The following is a 19,322-nucleotide window of genomic DNA, read 5'->3' as shown; positions in this document are numbered from 1 at the left end:
GTTTGCACCTTTCTGTCTACACTTTCTCATTTTCCTTCATAGGCTCTTGTTCCTGTGTGCAGTCCTGGGAAGTTCCTAAGTGCTTGTCCTAGGCCTGTGTGCTTCTCAATCCACATACTCTCTAGGCAATCTTGTCTTTCCTGGCTGCCAGCTACCATCTCAATGCTGATGATGTCCCAAACCTATATTCAACTGTCTGCTGAACAGATGGATTTCCTATATGCATACCTCAAACTAAAAATAGCCTAAAATTGAATTAATCTTCCCTGAACCACCCACCTTTGACATTTCTCATCTCAGTCAATAATAACACCATTATTTAACTATTGCTCAATCCAGAAAATTGTCTGATATCCCTGACTACTTAGAATCAGAACATGACACCCTCATATCTAATCAGTCACCGTGTTCTTTCATTCTATTTCCTAAACATTTCTAAGCCTTCCAATTCTCTGCATTACCACCATCTTCTTAGCCCAGGCCACCACCACCTTTCTTCTATCAGTTATATTGTAATAGAATTCCCTACATCATGCCAGCCTTGCTCCTGTTCAAAAAATTATCCACACTTTAGCAGAGTAATCTTTCGCTTTCCACAGAAAACCACTATCTTGAAGTTGGTATTTGGTGTTTAGCATTCTCATCCATGATACACATACATGCAGGCAGGCAGACAGACACACACAGACAGAGAACAGCTTAGCATACAATATATTATACAATATTGTGGAAGCCAGCATTTGAGGAGGCTTACTACGATCCTTGCCTCTAGGTATTCGCATTTTTATATGGTCCCATTGTAAGACTCTACCCTTTCAGGTCAAACTGGACCCTAAAATACCAACCATCGTTTTACTCTCCAACCCTGGTAAATAATTAAAGGTTGAGCAACTGGGGGTGGGTGGGTGGCTCAGTCGGTTAAGCGTCCGGCTTTGGCTCAGGTCATGATCTCACAGTTTGTGGGTTTGAGCCCCGCATCAGGCTCTGTGCTGACAGCTAGCTCAGAGCCTGGAGCCTGCTTCAGATTCTGTATCTCCCTCTCTCTCTGACCCTCCCCTGCTCGCGCGCTTTCTCTCTGTCTCTCAAAAATAAATAAAAAACATAAAAAAATAATTTTTTTTAAGGATGAGCAACTGGGCTCTGAAAAAAGTCCTAAGATGGAACAATTGATTGTAATCTAATGGCGGAACTTGTTTTTCAAGATTCTGTATTAAGCAACCTCTTCGCCTCCCCCCTCTAACTATGATTGGTCTTTTGAACCCCTCTTGAGACAAAGAACTCTAAAATTGATAGGTTCCTCCCAAAAGTAACATTTGTGTGTCGAAATATGATTGACCACTAAAGAATGCTGTCAACTATGATTGGTTAACTAAATGATGACTTATTTTGTCTTGCCAAAACCCTTAAAAACCCTGAGCTTCTGCTCGGCGGGGCTCTCTTCCGAGGACTTCCAGCTACTCGGGAAGGGGCGTTCGGCTGAACTAAGATAAAACGCTATTAATCAACTCCAGTTTCTTGTGGATTCTATTCTCGGTGACCTGCATTGGGAAGAAAGGTCTAATACCATTCTACATCAAATCAGGTCTGTAAAACCAGTAGAATGCAGCAGATGTGATGGTGTGTAACTTCCCAGACTATGCCATAAGAGACTGTGTGACTTCTGTCTTGTTCTTTGGGATCACTTGCTCTGAGGGAACCCAGTAGCCACAAAGATAATTCTGCAGCCCTAAGCAGAAGCCAACATTGAGAAGAAGTGTAGTCTCCTTTCTTGTTTTAAATGTATATTTACTTTTGAAGAGAGAGACAGAGAGAGAAAGAGGGAGGGAGGGAGGGAGAGAGGGAGAGGGAGAGGGAGAGAGAGAGAGAGAGAGAGAGAGAGCGAGCGAGCAGTAGCAGGGAAGGGGCAGAGAGACAGGGAGACACAGAATCTGAAGCAAGCTCCAGGCTCTGAGTTGTCAGCACAGAGTCCGATATGGGGGCTGACCTCACCAACCATGAGATCATGACCTGAGCCGAAGCTGGCCGCTTAACCAACTGAGCCACCCAGGTGGCTCCCCGTGGAGTCTCCTACCAAGAGCCAGTAACAACTTCTCAGGTCATACTGTGAGCTATCTTAGAACTGAATCCTCCAGCCCCAGTCAAACCTTCACATGACTGCAGCGCTAATGGGCACGGGATTGTAACTCCATGAGAATCTGAATTACCCGGCTAAACTGCTCCTGAGTTCCAAATCCATAAAACACGAGATAATAAAGGATTATTATTGTTAAGCCACTAAGTATTGTCATAATCTGCTACACGATGTTAAATAACTAAACATGGCATGGGTTTTGCCTGTATTTAGACATGACATAATGGTTGCACTATTTTAACCTTCTACAACTTGCCTTTTATGCTCAATAATGCTTTGACATTTATCCAAAGTGAATCAGATTTCTGGATCATTAAAGTCCTATGTAGCATTTCATTATATGAATATACCACAATTTATTTATCCCTGGAAAAACCAGACTTTTTTCTTCTTTATTGTAAATAAAAAGGTTAGGAAAGTTAGCAGCCCTCCTTGTTTTTAGTTCCCAATATGAATTTGGCCAACTTTTCTTTTCCTTCTAGAGCTCTGTGTTTCACATTTTACTCCTTATGCTGTCTGGAATTTACTTGTGTGAGGTAAGAAGTCAACTGTAACAGCAGCATTTATTCAATAGTCTCCCTTTCCTCCTGATTTACAATGCTAATTCTATCACATGTCCAATTTCTGTATATGCAAGGATTCTCTAATCTGACCCTACAATCTTTCCTGAACCAGTATTTCAGTGTTTTGATTATTATGGTTTTAAAAATACATCTTAATACATAGTTTGGGCACACCTTTCCCCCTTTTCCACTCCAAATTTATCTTAGGTATTTGTGTTGTTTTATTCTTTCATATGAATTTTTGAAGAAGTTCAGCAGTTCCTGGTGGAGTTTAGTGTAGACTGGTGTTGCACTGGAGTTTATAAATTCATGTGGGGGAAGCTGACAATTTTTACAGTGTTGTCCTCACATTCATTAACATGTTATAACTGCATTTATTTTTATCTTCTTTTATGTCCTTCAATAAAGTTTATTCTTTTTAATATATGCTTTACAGATTTTTTTTACTAGTTCCATGCCTAAATAGCTTCAAACAATTTATTTTTAATACTCATTTCTATGTTCATAAATGCAATTCTAAAAGCCCATAGACTTTTTCATTGAATTATATGTTAGACAAAACATAAGATTACCATTTAATTGAGTAAACTAAATATTATTTTGGTGATAGTAAGGCCCTTCCTGATACATTATGTCAAGAATATCTTTGTTGTCAATAATTAACATGTATAAACAAAATGTACTTGCTTCACAATAACCTCAGAAGTTTCTATTTAACTATGAAATATAGATAATTGAAATTTTCCTTATAGTATTCATAATATATTAAACATACTAAATCTGTCACATATTAACAGCATTTGAAGAATACTCATGTTGAAACCTTGTAAATATTTATGTAGAGATCATTTTCCACAGCAACATAAGAAAGCCCAATTATATAATCATAACTTCTGTAGTTTGATAAATCCAGTTGTTTCTTTCTAATCAGTAGTATAAATTCATTTTAATCACATCAACTATATATTTCAATTTGTACCTCTGGTGAATCAGTATTTGTACAAGTGAATTTCTGTAAACTAGGTACAATTATTTTTGTGAAGTTATTATGGGGCTTAAATAGTAAAAGTTGGAAAAATACAAAGTGACAAATCATCTTTTAATACATGGTATTATTGGTCTGATGCTAAATAGCTCTATAGCCTAGGTACCTCATGTTAATTCAGGTTCTTTTAAAATGAGTTCATGAAAATATTTCTCAGAATAGTCAAAACCATTTGTTTTAAGTAAAGGTCATTCTCTCCCTTTCTTTCCATTCATGTACTCACTCTACTGAGAATTAAAAATTTTCTTTTGCTTTTGTAAAAACAAAATCCTGTCCTAATATAGTACTGTAACATTTTTCCCTTTTAAAACTAATGTTTATGGTGCTGCTGCTATGAAAGTAACTTTGTTAAACCTTGGCACTTGGTCTACTTTAATTTCTGGATGAGAAGCAGAATACAATCCCAAAGTATAAACAGTGGAGTGCAGCAGAAAAAGCATGGTTCTGGAATCTCAGATTTGATAGTCTTCAAGTTCTACCACAGGAGACACTGAAATCCATGGGTACATTACTGAATACAACTGTTAACTCAGTTTCCTCACTTATAGTGTAGGAATTCTAATATCTCACAGGGCTGTGAAGAAAAGTCAATGAGAATATATGAAAAAAATGCCTGTTTTAAGAGTTTCTCTTGATTTTCCTAAAAACTGAAGTCTTAAAACCCAAAGTCTAAATGCATGTAATACATCCATGGAAAATTTCCAATCATGCCTTTAAATCTCAAGAAAACAAAACTGACTTGTTCCACTGAAGACAACAAGAAGGAAGGAAATCAGTAACTGCTATGTAAACCAATTCCACGTTCCTTAGTATTTTTGGGTAACTGACCTCTTTGAGACACTGATAAAAGTATGGATTCCTCCCTTAGCCCCATTTCCTGAAAAATTCAAATAATTTATACATAAAAAATTTAGATATAATTTATTTTATTGTATCAGAAACCAATTTCCTTCATATTGCCTGCTATGGACTGAATTGTGCCTCCCTGCCAAAATTCATAGGTGAAAGCTCTAATTCCCAGTCTGCCTATCGGGAGATGGAATTTTAGGAGGTGATTAAAGTTAAATAAGGTCATAAAGGTTGGGTCCTAATCTGATAGGACTGTGGATTTATAAGAAGGTAAGAGCTCTCCCACAACCCCCACCATGTGAGGACACCGAGACAAAGTGGCTATCTGCAAGCTAATGGAGTTCTTACCAGAACTAGACCGTTATGGTACCCTGGCCTCAGACTTCCAGCACCCAGAACTGTGAAAATAATTAATTTTTGCTGTTTAAGCCATCCAGCCTATGCTGTTTTATGGTAGCCCAAGCAGACTTCTAACTGACATGTTTTAAAAATAAACGTTAACAAAAAACTGATTTTCCTCATTTTTAACCCAAAATTAATGGCCATTTCCTATTTTATAAAGAGATAAAACAAGAGGCACCTGGGTAGCTCAGTTGGTAAAGCAGTAAACAGTGTCTCCCTCTTTCTCTGCCCCTCCCTCACTCACATTCTGTGTCTCTCTCAAGAATAGATGAACATTAAAAAAAATTAATAAAAAAAAGGTAAAACAAAACTGTACAAGTTAAAAAATATATAAACTTTAATACTATATTAAAAAAAACCATTTCAATTACAAGACTGCTATTGTTTGATTTGAATAAAGTAGTTCCATAATAGCCTGGTTTGGGAACAATGTTAACTAGAATATCACCTTTGATATCTAAAGGGTTGTGCCTTTCAGTTTTCAGGAAAAGAAGTTGTGAACACTCTGAGACTCTGACAAAGATGTGGTAACAAATATAATCTCAGCTCCTTTGCCAGATGATGATGGAAGGGTGGATGTGTGCAAGAAACTTAAGAATGTTATAAGACTCTAAGCATTGAATTCATATCACTGTTTTGATGCAGTATCAAAAGAGAAAAGATTATAAATCCAAAATTCAATTTTAAGGTTTCTGGATGGAAGTAATTTTCAAGAGCCCTGAGTTTTTTCAGTTCTTGTAGAAAAACTGACAAAGCTTTTCATTTATGAGTAGCCGCAGAGAAACTCCCCACCTCCCGCAGTTGGAAAATTCACAGGGTTGTCTATTTCTAATTACTAACTTCAGAGCTTCAGCATGGTTAAAAGAATTTGTATGATTTTTCTACCAAATTCATAATAATGACTGAAAGGTCTTGAATTGGAAGATTATACTCATTCATAGAGTTCCAAATATCTCCAAATAAATCAAGGCATAAGTAAACTCTTCCTTGAACTAAATTTTCTCTTCTCTTAAAGAGAAAAATTCCTGCAATTCCTAAAAAAATAACACCAGCATTGTTTACAGAGCTAGCACAAACAATCCTGAAATTTGTATGGAACCAGAAAAGACTCTGAAAAGCCAGAGCAATCCAAATATAGAAATCCAAAGCTGGAGGCATCGCAATTCCATACTTCAAGCTGTATTACAAAGCTGTAATCATTAAAAGAGAGTGGTACTGGCACAAAAGCAAGCAAATAGATCAATGGAACAGAACAGAGAACCCAGAAATGGACCCACAAACGTATGGCCAATTAATCTTTGACCAAGCAGGAAAGAATATCCAATGGAAAAAAGACAAGCTCTTCAGCAAATGGTGCTGGGAAAACTGGACACTGCAAAAGAATGAACCTGGACCACTTTCTTACACTGTACACAAAAATAAATTCAAGATGGATGAAAGACCTAAAGGTAAGACAGGAAGCTATCAAATCCTGTCAACACGCAGGTTTGAGACAATAGAAGGGCACACATTGCCCAAGACAAGAGGGACCACCCTTGTAATACCCTTAACATTCCTAAGGGCAGGCCTAGAAATAGAAGCTATTGCTTAAGGCTAGTTACACCCTATGTGAGGATCCTGGGTCCTGGGTCTACTCTGTGATTGGCTAACACTCTAAATGTTGTAATTGGATAAACCTGCTATCAATAATATTGTATAATAATAATAGGATCACTGTACCTATGTCACAATTTCCTGTAACTCCCCCTTCCCAAACTCATAAAAACCCTGCCCCGCCTTTGTTCAGGGCTCTCAGCACGGATCCACTGCGTTGGTGAAGGCTGTGAGACTGAACTTAGGCCCGGAGAGCCTAAGCCATAATAATAAATGCCCTTTGCTTTAAAAAAAAAAACAAAAAAACCCAAAATCCTGTCAACAGGCAACAGAGAAAACAGGCAACAACCTCTATGACCTTGGCCAAAGCAACTTCTTAATTGACCTGTCTCCAGAGGCAAGAGAAACAAAAGCAAAAATGAACTACTGGGACCTCATCAAAATAAAAGGCTTTTGCACAGCAAAGGAAACAATGAGAAAAACTAAAAGGTAAACAATGGACTGGGATAAGATATTTGCAAATGACATATTGGATAAAGGGTTAATAAACAAAATCTATAATTAACTCATCAAACTCAACACCAAAAAACAATCCAGTGAAGAAATGCACAAAAAACGGAATAGACACTTTCAAAGAAGATATCCAGATGGCTAACAGACACATGAAAAAATGCTCAACATCACTCATCATCAGAAAAATACAAATCAAAACCACAATGCGATACCACCTCACACCTGTCAGAAAGGCTAAAATTAACAACTCAGGCAAACACAGATGTTGGCGAGGATGCAGAGAAAGAGGAACCCCTTTGCACTCCTGGTAGGAATGCAGACTGGTGCAGGCAGTCTGGAAAACTGTATGGAGATTCCTCAAAAAATTAAAAATAGAACTACCTTACGACCCAGCAATTTCACTAGTAGGTATTTATCTAAAGGATTACCGGAGTGTTGCTTTGAAGGGACACATGCACCCCAATGTTTACAGCAGCGCTATCAACAGTAGCCAAAGTATGGGAAGAGCCCAAGTGTACATCATCTGATGAATGAATAAAGAATATGTGATATATATACACAATGGAGTACACTTGCCAATCAAAAGGAATGAAATCTTGCCTATTGCAACAATGTGGATGGAACTAGAGTGTATTATGCTAACCGAAATAAGTCAAAGAAAGACAAATATCTTATGATTTCACTCATATGTGTAATTTAAGATACAAAACAGATGAACATAAGGGAAGGGAAGCAAAAATAATATTAAAACAGAGAGGGAGACAAACCATATGAGACTCTTAAGTACAGAGCAAAAACAGGGTTGCTGGAGGGGTGCTGGGTGGGGGGATGGGCTAATGGACAAGGGGCATTAAGGAGAACACTTCTTGCATGAGCATATACTTAAGTGATGAATCACTAAATTCTATTCCTGAAATCATTGTTACACTGTATGTTAACTAACTTGGATTTACATTTTTAAAAATTCAAAAAACAAATAAATTAAAATAAAAGCAAAACTCTGTCCAACATTTAACCAAGCAAAGGAAAATTTTCTATTTTGATAAAATCATCTTATGATAGTGATTACTTTGTGGCAGCAGGCAAGCTTCTTTCAGGACTCTGGGAAAAGCCTTCAGTGCCAGTATGTGCAGTGAGAAAAAAAAAAAACCCAATGCATTATTACAATGGGTGGGGCTCCTTTCTTCTCTGAGGCAACATAAATATGCATGTTACTAAGCTTGGAAGATGTACCATCTGTGCAGAGAGTACCAAGATCTTCCTTAGCGTCAAAAATTTTTTTTTCTGGTAGTTATTTTGGCAAAAAAATTTAACAATCTTCCAAAGATGGTTACAGCCATTAACATTAACAGATTTTCTAATTTCTGTAAGAGAATCTCACATATTTGAGATTTTTTTTGACTGTGTCAACATGTTTATTAACAGACAAAAACTAGGAACTAAGTCTTTAGAGCAAATCAGTAGTTTCATCAAGCTGCATTCTGGAGGAAAATGAGATAGTTTCCAATTCCTTCAAAACTTACTTCGAAGTTTTGGGAGAAATGACAGCAATATTAGATTGGAAGACATCATCTGAAAGTTGACATAACTTTGCTTCTACTTCACGCTAAGCCAGTTCAAAACTGTCAGCACATTAAGTTTAAAGGTCTTTCCAATTTCATGTCGCAGCTTTTCTCAGCAATGTGAAAGTCAGTTTTACAGATCCTTCAAAGAAGGGTTTTGTGATAGAAGAAGTTCAGTCACAATTTGGTAGTTCCTAACTGAAACTTCTACTTACAACAAAAGTCCAAAGTGTAAAACACACTCTTTAAAATGGAAAACAAAAGGCTGTTTCAGCTTGCCCGACCTCATCTTTAGGTTGGTGAGGCCTCTGCCACATTAAAACACCAAAGCTTTGCGTTCTAGCATCTTTGCCAATTAAGTGGTTTCATTACTTTCATTTCTTTTTTGTTGTCAAGTTTTCAAACAGTTGGAATGAAACACAGTGGTGTGGTAGTTTGTGCCTTCAATATGATGATGACAATAAAGACAGAATTTCCAAATGGGTATAAAAGTGGCCATTAGTAAGATGACTCAAACAAATCTTTCTTTTCCCTCAAATTATTTGGAAAGCAACAGGAAAAGCTCTAGAATATATAAAGAATCCTTACAAATCACTACTAAGATGGTCAACATTTTTAAACGGGCAAACTTTGGAAGTTTTACCAAAGAAAACATGTGCATGGTTAAAAACACATTAACAGACGCTCCACAGGGCGCCTGGGTGGCTCAGTGCGTTGATCATCTGACTTCAGATTTCAGCTCAGGTCATGATCCCAGGGGGTCATGGGATTGAGCCCCATAGTAGGCTCTGGGCTGAGACTGGAGCCTTCTTAAGATTCTCTCTCTCCCTTTGTCCCTCTTACCCACTTGTGCAATCTCTCTTAAAAAAAAAAAAAAAAAGATGCTCAACATCATTAGTCATCAGTGAAATGCCAATTAAAACCACAATGAAATCATACTACATATCCACTAAAATATCTAAAATCAAGAAGGCTGATCCAAACCAGTGCTGGGAAGGATATGGGGAAACTGGCTGGTAGGAAGGCAAAGTGGTACAGCCACTCTGGAAAACAGTTTCGCAATTTCTTAAAAAGTTAAGCATGTACCATATAACCCTGCCATCCCACTAAGTACCCAAGAGAAACGGAAACATATGCTCACCCAGGTTTATAAGCCAATGTTGATACCAGCAGTATTAACAGGCCAAAATGGAAAACAATCCAAATATCTTTCATTTGGTGAATAAACAAAATGCGGTGTTTCCATATACCAAAATACTTCTCAGCAATAAAAATCAAGGAAAGAGTTGCAACACCCACTACAATCTATAATAGGGACAAACCTCAAAAGCACTATGATATGTAAAACAAGCTAGATGCAAAAGACTACATATTGTAGGAGTCCATTTACATGACATTTTTGGAAACATTTAATTATTAGAGGCAGAAGGTGGATTAGCGGTTGCGGGGGGCACAAGATGGGAGAAGGGACTGACTACAAAACAGAACAAGGAAACTTTCAGGGGTGAAGGATGTACTCTAACACAGGATTGTTATCATGCTTTGAAATGACAGGTGAACTTTATGATATGCAGAACATTTCTCAATAAAGTTTTTTTATTTTTATTTATTTATTTTCAATAAAGTTTTTTCAAAAAAGCAACAGGACAGGGGCACTTAGGTGGCTGTGGGTTAAGCATCCAACTCTTGATTTTGGCTCAGGTCATAATCTCACCCTTTATGGGATTAAGCCCTGAGTTGGGCTCTGCACTGTGAGTGTGGAGCCTGCTTAGGATCCTCCCTTCCCCCCCGTCCCTCTCTCAAGATAAACATTTTTTAAAAATTAAAAAATTGTTTTTCAATTGAAAACAGTAACAGGACAAAAACCAAAGAAAAAAAGTTGGGGCAATACTTAGTTTTCCAAACCATCCATAGACCTTAGGTTAAGAATTTATATGTTATTGATACTTGTGTTGATTAAACAGATGATTATTTATTATTAAGCAGAAATTAAAATTTTTTTAAACATTTATTCATTTTTGAGAGACAGAGAGAGACAGAGCATGAGCAGGGGAGGGGCAGAGAGAGAGGGAGACACAGAGTCTGAAGCAGGTTCCAGGCTCTGAGCTGTCAGTACAGAGCATGATGGGGGGCTCAAACTCACGGATCATGAGATCATGACCTGAGCCAAAGTTGGACACTTAACTGACTGAGCCACACAGGTGCCAAACAGGAATTTTCAATAGTGCTTCATTACTAAAATTATTTGCTCTTAAGCAATTTGTAATAAAATCTTACATCTTTTGTTAACTACAAAGTAAACACAACTCTCTACCACAATTCTCAGAAAAGGGTTAACTGAGTAGCATTACATTCTGGATAGAGAAAGGATGGCAGCTAGAAAAGGCTATTTTCCCTGTTCTTACGCTAGCTCACCTTTAACACTCACACAAGAGCTTAGGGGATGATATGTCCTGATATACACTATTAAAATTTGTCAGGTAAACTCTGGTTGCCCCCGTTTTATTCTCAAAAGTATCTTGGGTTGGATGATAAATTATACATTCAACCTGTCTAAATCTCATCCCTAACTTTCATTGCTGTGAAGAGGAATGCCCTAAAGGCTTTGGAAATATTAAGTAGGTAAAACAAGACTTGGGAGAGCTTAAGTAGGTACAAACAATACAATCATAAAAACTTTGTGGTTGGTCATTTTATAGTTGAGAATCAGGGGCACAGGGGAATTAAAATGAGAAGCCCCAAACCATCGTTTTTAGATTAGAGGTCTTTAACACTACCACAAGCACTCTTTAGAGAGTAAGTGGTTCTGGTGGATAAGTACTATTTCTGCAGGGTAAGTACATTTTTCTCTCAGAGGTGGTAACTATTACTATCTCCATTTGGCAGATGAGAAAAGAAGCTTTGAGCAGCTAATTACCTTGCCTAAGGTTATAAGGTGGTTAAATAGTGAAACTGGGATGTAAGCCTAGATCTGCTGGACTCCAAAGACCGTCTCTTACTTAACCTCTAAGCATAACGAGTCTCATGAAAGGGAACATGGGCACAGATACAGGCACGTCCCTGTGCACCTGTATACAGTGTATCTAAAGCAGTTCTCAAGTTGAGGGCCATCAGACTGGGGAGTCCAGGAGTTGGTCTGAGGGAGCCTTTATCACTAAGAAATTATGTGTAATATATCCTATGTGTGTGTATGTTATATGTAAGTGTGTATGTGTGTGTGTGTGTGTGTGTGTGTGTGTAGTTTTTTACTAGAGAAAGAGTCTAGAGATTTTACCAGATCTTTAAAGGTATTTGATATAAGAAAAACTAAAAACCTTTAGATTGCTTTGGTAAGAAGGTTAAACATTTAAAATAATATATATCTGTTATATGTGGTATTATAGTCATAAATAGAAGACCTGTCAAACAACATAATTAACACGCAATTATTGAAAGGTAGTATTTATTAGGCATATACACTAGGTATATAAATATAATGTGGTATTTTAGATTTTGCACTTTTAAAAAATGATTTGATAAAGAATATGATCCAGTAGTTTCAACTAAGAACAGCGAATGATCATAGATGGCAGGCTACACTCTACTGAAGTAGCTGTGTATCAAGTAGAGTTTTCTCACACACTATATAGACCTAACGTAAAATTAGTTTAGAAGCAAAACTAGGGAAAGGTGTATAATTTGGGGACAGTCGGGACAATGAGTTGCATTAAACCAATTATGTGCTTCTATTTCTTGATAACTAATATGAATTGGTTTTCTTAAGAAGTACAATAGTATTGGTGGGAATTTGGGAAGTCACACTTTTTTTAAAGTATGTATCCCTTCAGCTTTTGCAGAAACATTGCCTTCAACCCTTATGCAACAAACAGGCAACCAACTAGCATATATGTCCTGGAATAATATTCATCCACGTTCCCCAGTAACTGTACCATTGTTACATTACTGAAATACTTCCAAACTGGATAATAGCAACTGCATTACACTTAAACAGCTTTGAAGGGGAGGGTTCTGGTAATTCTCTAAATATCTATTCTGATCAATAACAGGAGGATCCTAGAACTTTAAAATTTCTGCCGAGATTTCTTCACTTTAGGTGTCTTTAAGTTTGCTAGATGCTCTTTTGATGGTTGCTTTGCCTATAAATTAATGTTTACAAGGTTGAAATTAGAATTCCATCAAACTAAACTTTATACAGAGGAAATACATTTACCACTCAACCCTATTAAGCAAACAATATAAACTGCAAGCGTGCAATACTAGGAGAAACGACAGGAAGAGTTGTAATCATATTCCTCCGCTCCAGTAACAACAGCCTCCACCCAGGTGTTGCTCCGCAGCATTATGGACTTTGACAAAGGACTGCATGTGGTCCCCAAGCATCTGTTCATTCTTTCCCACATCAAAGAAGGATATTACACAGCTCTAAGTCGAAGCGAAGAAAAAAACCAATCAGGGCAGGAGGCTGCAAATTTTGAATTGCTTCTTTCTAGGCCGATGACATGGAGGGGCTGGAGAGTTTGATCATGACCCATAGTATGAAGACCCAGTGGTGAGAAAATGTGATCTTCACATTCCCTTTGTCCCCAGTTTTAAAACACAACTGAAGATATGAGATAATAATAATAATCCTTGACCTACGACAACTTGATGGGTCTATTGGCTTTTCTGACTGATTTCTCCTCTAAATTCACTAAATCTTCATTCAAATTTTATTTCTCTTCTTTAGCATTGCCTTGCCACCCCCTTTCTCTTTCTGACTCCAAGTCCCTCTGCAGTGAAAGAGTATGATATATAAATTTGCATGTTAGAGAATGAGAAACATTGAGTTAAGAAAAAAATTAGACATAAAAAATGGCTTTGCCTAAACTCACCATCAGAGGGCACAACAGTACTGCAATTAACAACTCCCAAATTCTGCCAAGAAGAGAGCCTCTGGTGCACCTAGAAAACACAAAAAGGCACAGCCACTGTCAGGACAGAATGACAAATGTGAAATTGTATGTATACAATAAATAACTTTTTGATTAAGTAATATGTATTCTTTGTAGAAAAGTTTAAAAATATAGTTTAAAGAAGTCTCTCAAACTCATACCATCCTATGACAACAATGATGAACATTTTATTTTGGCTTGTTTTCAAGAGTTTATACAAACATATTTATATACACACACATCACACAAACTGTTTTTTCATCTGCTTTTTAAATACTTAATACTGGTTTAAGGGCTATCAAGTCAAAAACTTTGTGCTTCCTCTTCCTGATTAGACATGCATTTCCTTCATAACTAGGTGTAAGCCAGCTATCAAGTAGATGTATCATGGATTTGCTGTTATTGGGTAGAAATCTAACCTTTCTGTTCACTTTCCTTTTTATTTTTAATTTGGTCAGGCAGCCTCACTCCTTGAGTCCTTAATAATTTCCTTTTTCTAAATTTAAGAAGGAAATCACTCACAATCTTACTACTTTCTCAAAGAGTAGTGCCATTTAAGATTTAGGTCTGGAATTTGGTTTCTCACAATTAAACTGTCAAAAAGAATATTAAATGTTTCTGACTTGTCAAATGATTAATCTATCCCTTTGTACCTTTTACTTTCCCATCTACAGAAAGTATTTTTTAAATTTTTTCATGTTTATTTCTTTATTTTCAGAGAGGTAGAGTGTGAGTGCACATGCATGCAAATTGAGGGGGAGGGATCGAAGGAGGGAGGGAGAGAGAGAGAGAGAGAGAGAATGAGAGAATGAATGAATGAATGAGAATTCCAAGCTTCACACTGTCAGCACAGAGCCCAATGTGGGGCTCCATCTCACAAACAGAACTGTGAGATCATGACCTGAGCCAAAATCAAGAGTCAAATGCTTAACCAACATAGTCACCCAGGCGCCCCTCCCAGCCACAGGAAGTATTAAAGGAAGGCATTAACTAACTAAAACATCTGCCTCTGAGCCAGATAGTATATTCCATTCCATCATCTCTAAAAGAAAAATCATTTAGGACTCTAAGACATACCTTAACACAACCATGATGCATAATAGATTTTATATCCTTCATGTGAACTTCAATTTCCACCTCCTTCCAATTTAAGAAAACATGCAGAAATATGAGACTGACATGTACTAAAAATGTAAATACGGTCGTGCCCTCTTATTCACAGGGGCTATGTCTTAATTTTATAGAGCAATGGAGTCTGTGCTCTATAAGAAATTCTAGTTTCCCCTTTCATGTCTTGGTTGGCTGAATTTCATCTTGTAGAAGTAGGGCTCATGAGAATAAAGTTCCCTGAAACTTGGCATGTTAAAAAATGTCTTTGCCTTTATATTAAAAGATGATCTGGATTGGCATAAAATCCCTAAATAAATCTTTCTTTGAGGAAAGTATTAGTTAAAGTGTTAGTGTTGAACGCTGCTTTGGAGAAAACAGAGGCCAATCACTTCTGGAGAGCTGAGCTCTCCCAGCTTTGTTGGGGATCTGGAAACATAGATCCCATCTCTCAGGGTCCTCTCACAGATCTATTTGATCTTCATTGGAACTGGTAAACCTTTTTTCATATATTGTGCTTTCGGATTGCAGAGATCTCTCTGGTTGTGCTGAAGATGGAGCTTGCTTTCTTATTCACTTTCTTATTTTAAGGTTATTTCAAGAGAAGGGAAAAACAGCTGCCTTTACCAGGCCATTATTGACTTAAATAGTAACTTTCTAACATGAGCATTTCAAAACATACAAAGAAGTAAAGAGCACAGTGTGATGAATTTCTTCTATGTACCATCACCTACTTCTATATTTACCAACATTTTCTCAGATTTGGTTCATCTATATCCACCTAGTTTCCCCCCCACCTCCCATATTGCATTACCTGAAAATATTTATGTACAATCTCCTAGGCCGTTTTAAAAAAGGAAGTCCTCTGTTCCTCTATGATTTTGCATGTTCTCCTCAACAATAAAGTGTTTTTGTGGGGCAAAGAATTGCCTAAACACATGGTTGTTTATGAACATTATTTGTTAGGCTGCTAAAGAACATAGGGTGGTGGGCCAACCACCCATTTTTGTAAATAAAGTTTTACTGGAACACAACCAACCCCATTTATTTACTTCCAATCTGTAGCTCAGTCGTCTACTTTCACACTACAATGGCGCAATTGAGGAGTTGTGGCAGCGTTAAGTAGCTGGAACGGAGACTCTATGGCCCAGAAAGTCTAAAATATTTACCATCTGGCTCTTCAAGAAAATGTCTGCTGACCCTTGGTGTATAACCCTGCCTATAGTTCTGAGATAAATCACTTTCCCAAAGTCCTTCCCAGTCCTTCCTTCTATAAAGATATTGGTAATTATCAAATATAACTTATTAAGTGTTCACAAACACACATATAGGTCCTTTCCTTTCTTTAAATCTTCTAATACTTTACAGTCTAATAAGGCCAATAGAAACAAAAATGATTTTGCTCTTGCTTTTTTTCTTTTACATGTGTCAACAATAACAACAAGCCAACAAAACCAAAGCAAAGACAAAAACCAAGGAGAGGAATATAAGTGCTAGAGACCAAGGAGGCATTGCTATTCTAAACTGTATTCCATGACTCCCCTAAATTGAATATATATTCTGTTTTAATTGCATAGTCTTAATAAATCACAAGAAGATAGAAAGCTTTTAGTAAATTCTTGACTGATGCTTAAAGTTTAAAAAAAAAATTTCAAGAAGTTAAAAAAAGAAACACATTCAGGCAAATGGCATGTATTTATTTATGCATTTAAATTTCATAGGCAGAGACAGAGATTAAGGTTAAGAAAGCAAATACCCAGGGGTGCCTGGGTGGCTCAGTCGGTTAAGCATTTGGCTTCAGCTCAGGTCATGATCTCACGGTTCGTGGGTTCGAGCTCCGCGTAAGGCTCTGTGCTGACAGCTAACTCAGAGCCTGGGGCCTCCTTCAGATTCTGTGTCTCCCTCTCTCTCTGACCCTCCCCTGCTCACATTGTCTCTCTCTGTCTCTCAAAAATAAACAAAAAACATTAAAAAATTCTTTTAAAGAAAGCAAATACCCAAATATACAGAAATCATGAGAGAAAGAGTAAATCTCTACGCAATATCAACGCTAAGGGAACAAAGTGATTTGGTGTCAATACAGCTCCTTGAAAAGAAAAGACAGATTTATGCTTTTGGTGCAATATAGTCTACATCTTAATTACTCTTAATTCTTATAGTTTCTTTTATCTTATTTACTTTTAGAGACAGAGAGGAGAGAGAGACAGCATGTGAGCCAGGGAGAGGGGCAGAAGGAGAGAAAGAATCTCAAGCAGGCTCCACATCAGCATGCATCATCCTAGGACCTTGGAATCATGACCCAAAGCAAAACCAAAAGTCAAATACTCAACCGACTGAGCCACCCAGGCGCCCCTCTTTTATAACTTTTAAATGCATTACTCTCTCCGTTTCCTTTACACCTCTCCTGCACTGCTCTCAGATTTTGTTCTTTTTTTGTTTGTCATGATGTATTCTAATGATCTGTCTAGATGTCTCCCTCCCCTTCAGAGGAATGATCACACTGAAGACTGCTTTCATTTCTTTATATATTGGTACTCGTCCCACTCCCCATACCGTAGAAGAAAACAGAAGCTTAATAAATATTTATTTGTGTTGTCTTTGTTTTCTTCCTTATACCTTAATATCTTTGACAAGTTTTACAACTTTGTTTTATTTCCCAGTTTCTCTCCCTTGGGAATTATTACTGACTTTTATTTTACTGCTCAACTACTCAGGAAAACAGGAAGTAATTATGATTACTGTAAGCATTTTTGGAGACGGAGTGCAAATTTTTTTCACAAATACATTAAATATCTGTTTACTTTCAGCTACTGTAGTTGTGTAAATGTATCCCATCCTCAAAAGAACTACAATCCCAAAAAACCTGGCTAGCATTTGTACCTTTCAACAATCATTTGCGCAATTCAAAGAAGCATAAAGATTTAGACGTAAGGGAATGAAATTGGAACACAAATTACATAGGAGCATAAATCCTCAGTAAGTGTGAAAGGAATAAATACAGCTGGTTTGAAAGATGTTCTTATCTTCATTGGTTGCTCTTTTTGATTGAAAGTTCCATGTTTATCGCCTGAATTCATATTTCCCTCCAAAGTACCATGGAAATCTTGAACTCACGATCTGTTGATATAACAACATCAGGAAAAAGGGTAGTTGCAGCTATAAATTAATGTATTAGTCTCTACAGGCTCAGTGGGAAAACAAAATATTAACAACTAGCAAATCTAGATAACGGGAATTTGGATGTCCATTGTGTTACTTTTTCAAATTTTCTGTAGATTTGAAATTTTTCAACATAAAACATAAAAAGTTAGGAAAATAAGGAATTTTAGAAATATTTTGTTTTAGGTTAATGATGAGTAAACAGGTATTAGTTATATTATTGTCTATACTTTCTATAACAAATATTTTATAGTTTTTTCCTACTTGCCTAGTGCCTGGGGGCTGTGAGATTTCTGTGCTGGTTCAAGGTAACTGCTACTCAAAAATATAGTACGTGGATCTGCAGCATCAGAATCAGATAAACACGCTAGAAATGCAGATCTCAGGCCCACCTCAGACTTCTCTAATCATAATTTGCATTTTAACAAGACCACCAGGAGATTCATATGCACATGAAAGTTCCAGCAGCACCACTGTAGTTCAACCAGATGCACCCCAAGGAGGGTTTTAGTGGAGAGAGGGATGTAGTACTCCCAGACATTTTACCTTTCTCATTCATCAGGACCCCAACATAAGCTTCTAGGGCTTGTTGGGAGGCAACATGACATAATAGAAAAAAATATGACATTAAGAGTTTGAAGCAAGATTCTAGTCTAGTTATGTGATCCTGAACCTTAGTTCTTCTCATCTGTAAAATGAATGGGTTATACAAGATGCACCATAAGGCCCTTCTGACTCTGTCTGTGAATTTATGAAAATAAAGACCAATAGATATTTAGGGAAATGGCTCAACTATATGAGGGATCTCAGGAAATCAGGCCTATCTTTAATGCTTTCGGGGCCTTATCCATCAATTCCTTTATGTTTATTTAGGATTGAAAATCAACGTCTATCTTTTATTTTCATACTTGGTTTCTGGAAGATAGACAGTGGTGAATAACTTAGGAAGTGAGGTGGGTGACTGCTATTAATAACTTCCCTCACTGTTTCCTTTGTTCTTAAATGCTGATAACACATAGGGAATAGACAGGATTCAGGAAAAGTAAAATCAGATTTTGTGTTTTGCATAAGAGCAAGACAATGTTATTGTTCTTGGGAAAAACATGGCTGAAACATTTAGAAGTAAAGGATTATGATGACTGACACTGTCAAGTGGATCAGGAAATAATAAAATTCATGTGTGTGCATGTGCATACATATGCCACACATGAAGAGAGAAGGGTGAAACAAAGCAAATATGGCAAAATATTAATAACTGATGAATCTACACATTGTACTCTTCCTGTAATTTTTTGTGGGTTTGAAATTTTTGCCAAATAAAGTTGAGAGAAAAAAGATTAACATAAATATATTACCCACTAACCTCAAATGACCCTGTTGTATTTGTGTGTGTGTGTGTGTGTGTGTGAGAGAGAGAGAGAGGGACATAGAGAGAGAGAGAGAGAGAGAGAGAGAGAGAGAGAGAGA

At 37.1% G+C, this 19,322-nt stretch overlaps 1 protein-coding gene across 4 annotated transcripts in view; it reads right to left on the bottom strand.

Annotated features, from left to right (window-relative positions):
* The window catches only part of MCU (mitochondrial calcium uniporter), a 179,348-nt gene that overhangs the window by 36,305 nt on the left and 123,721 nt on the right, over window positions 1-19,322 (bottom strand). For 3 of the 4 annotated variants that reach the window (XM_029931897.1, XM_029931899.1, XM_029931898.1), the window contains 3 exons: window positions 17,654-17,813; window positions 14,667-14,729; window positions 13,530-13,599 (listed from right to left, as the gene is read on the bottom strand). In XM_029931897.1, the coding sequence (XP_029787757.1) occupies window positions 13,530-13,599; window positions 14,667-14,729; window positions 17,654-17,773 (253 nt within the window). In that variant the 5' untranslated portion in view covers window positions 17,774-17,813. The remainder of the gene's footprint in view (window positions 1-13,529; window positions 13,600-14,666; window positions 14,730-17,653; window positions 17,814-19,322) is intronic. The other variant, XM_029931900.1, reaches the window with a different exon arrangement.

Source organism: Suricata suricatta, chromosome 2 (assembly GCF_006229205.1).
Source record: "Suricata suricatta isolate VVHF042 chromosome 2, meerkat_22Aug2017_6uvM2_HiC, whole genome shotgun sequence".
Lineage (NCBI taxonomy): Eukaryota > Metazoa > Chordata > Mammalia > Carnivora > Herpestidae > Suricata > Suricata suricatta.
This window is presented reverse-complemented; position numbering and strand designations above follow the sequence as displayed.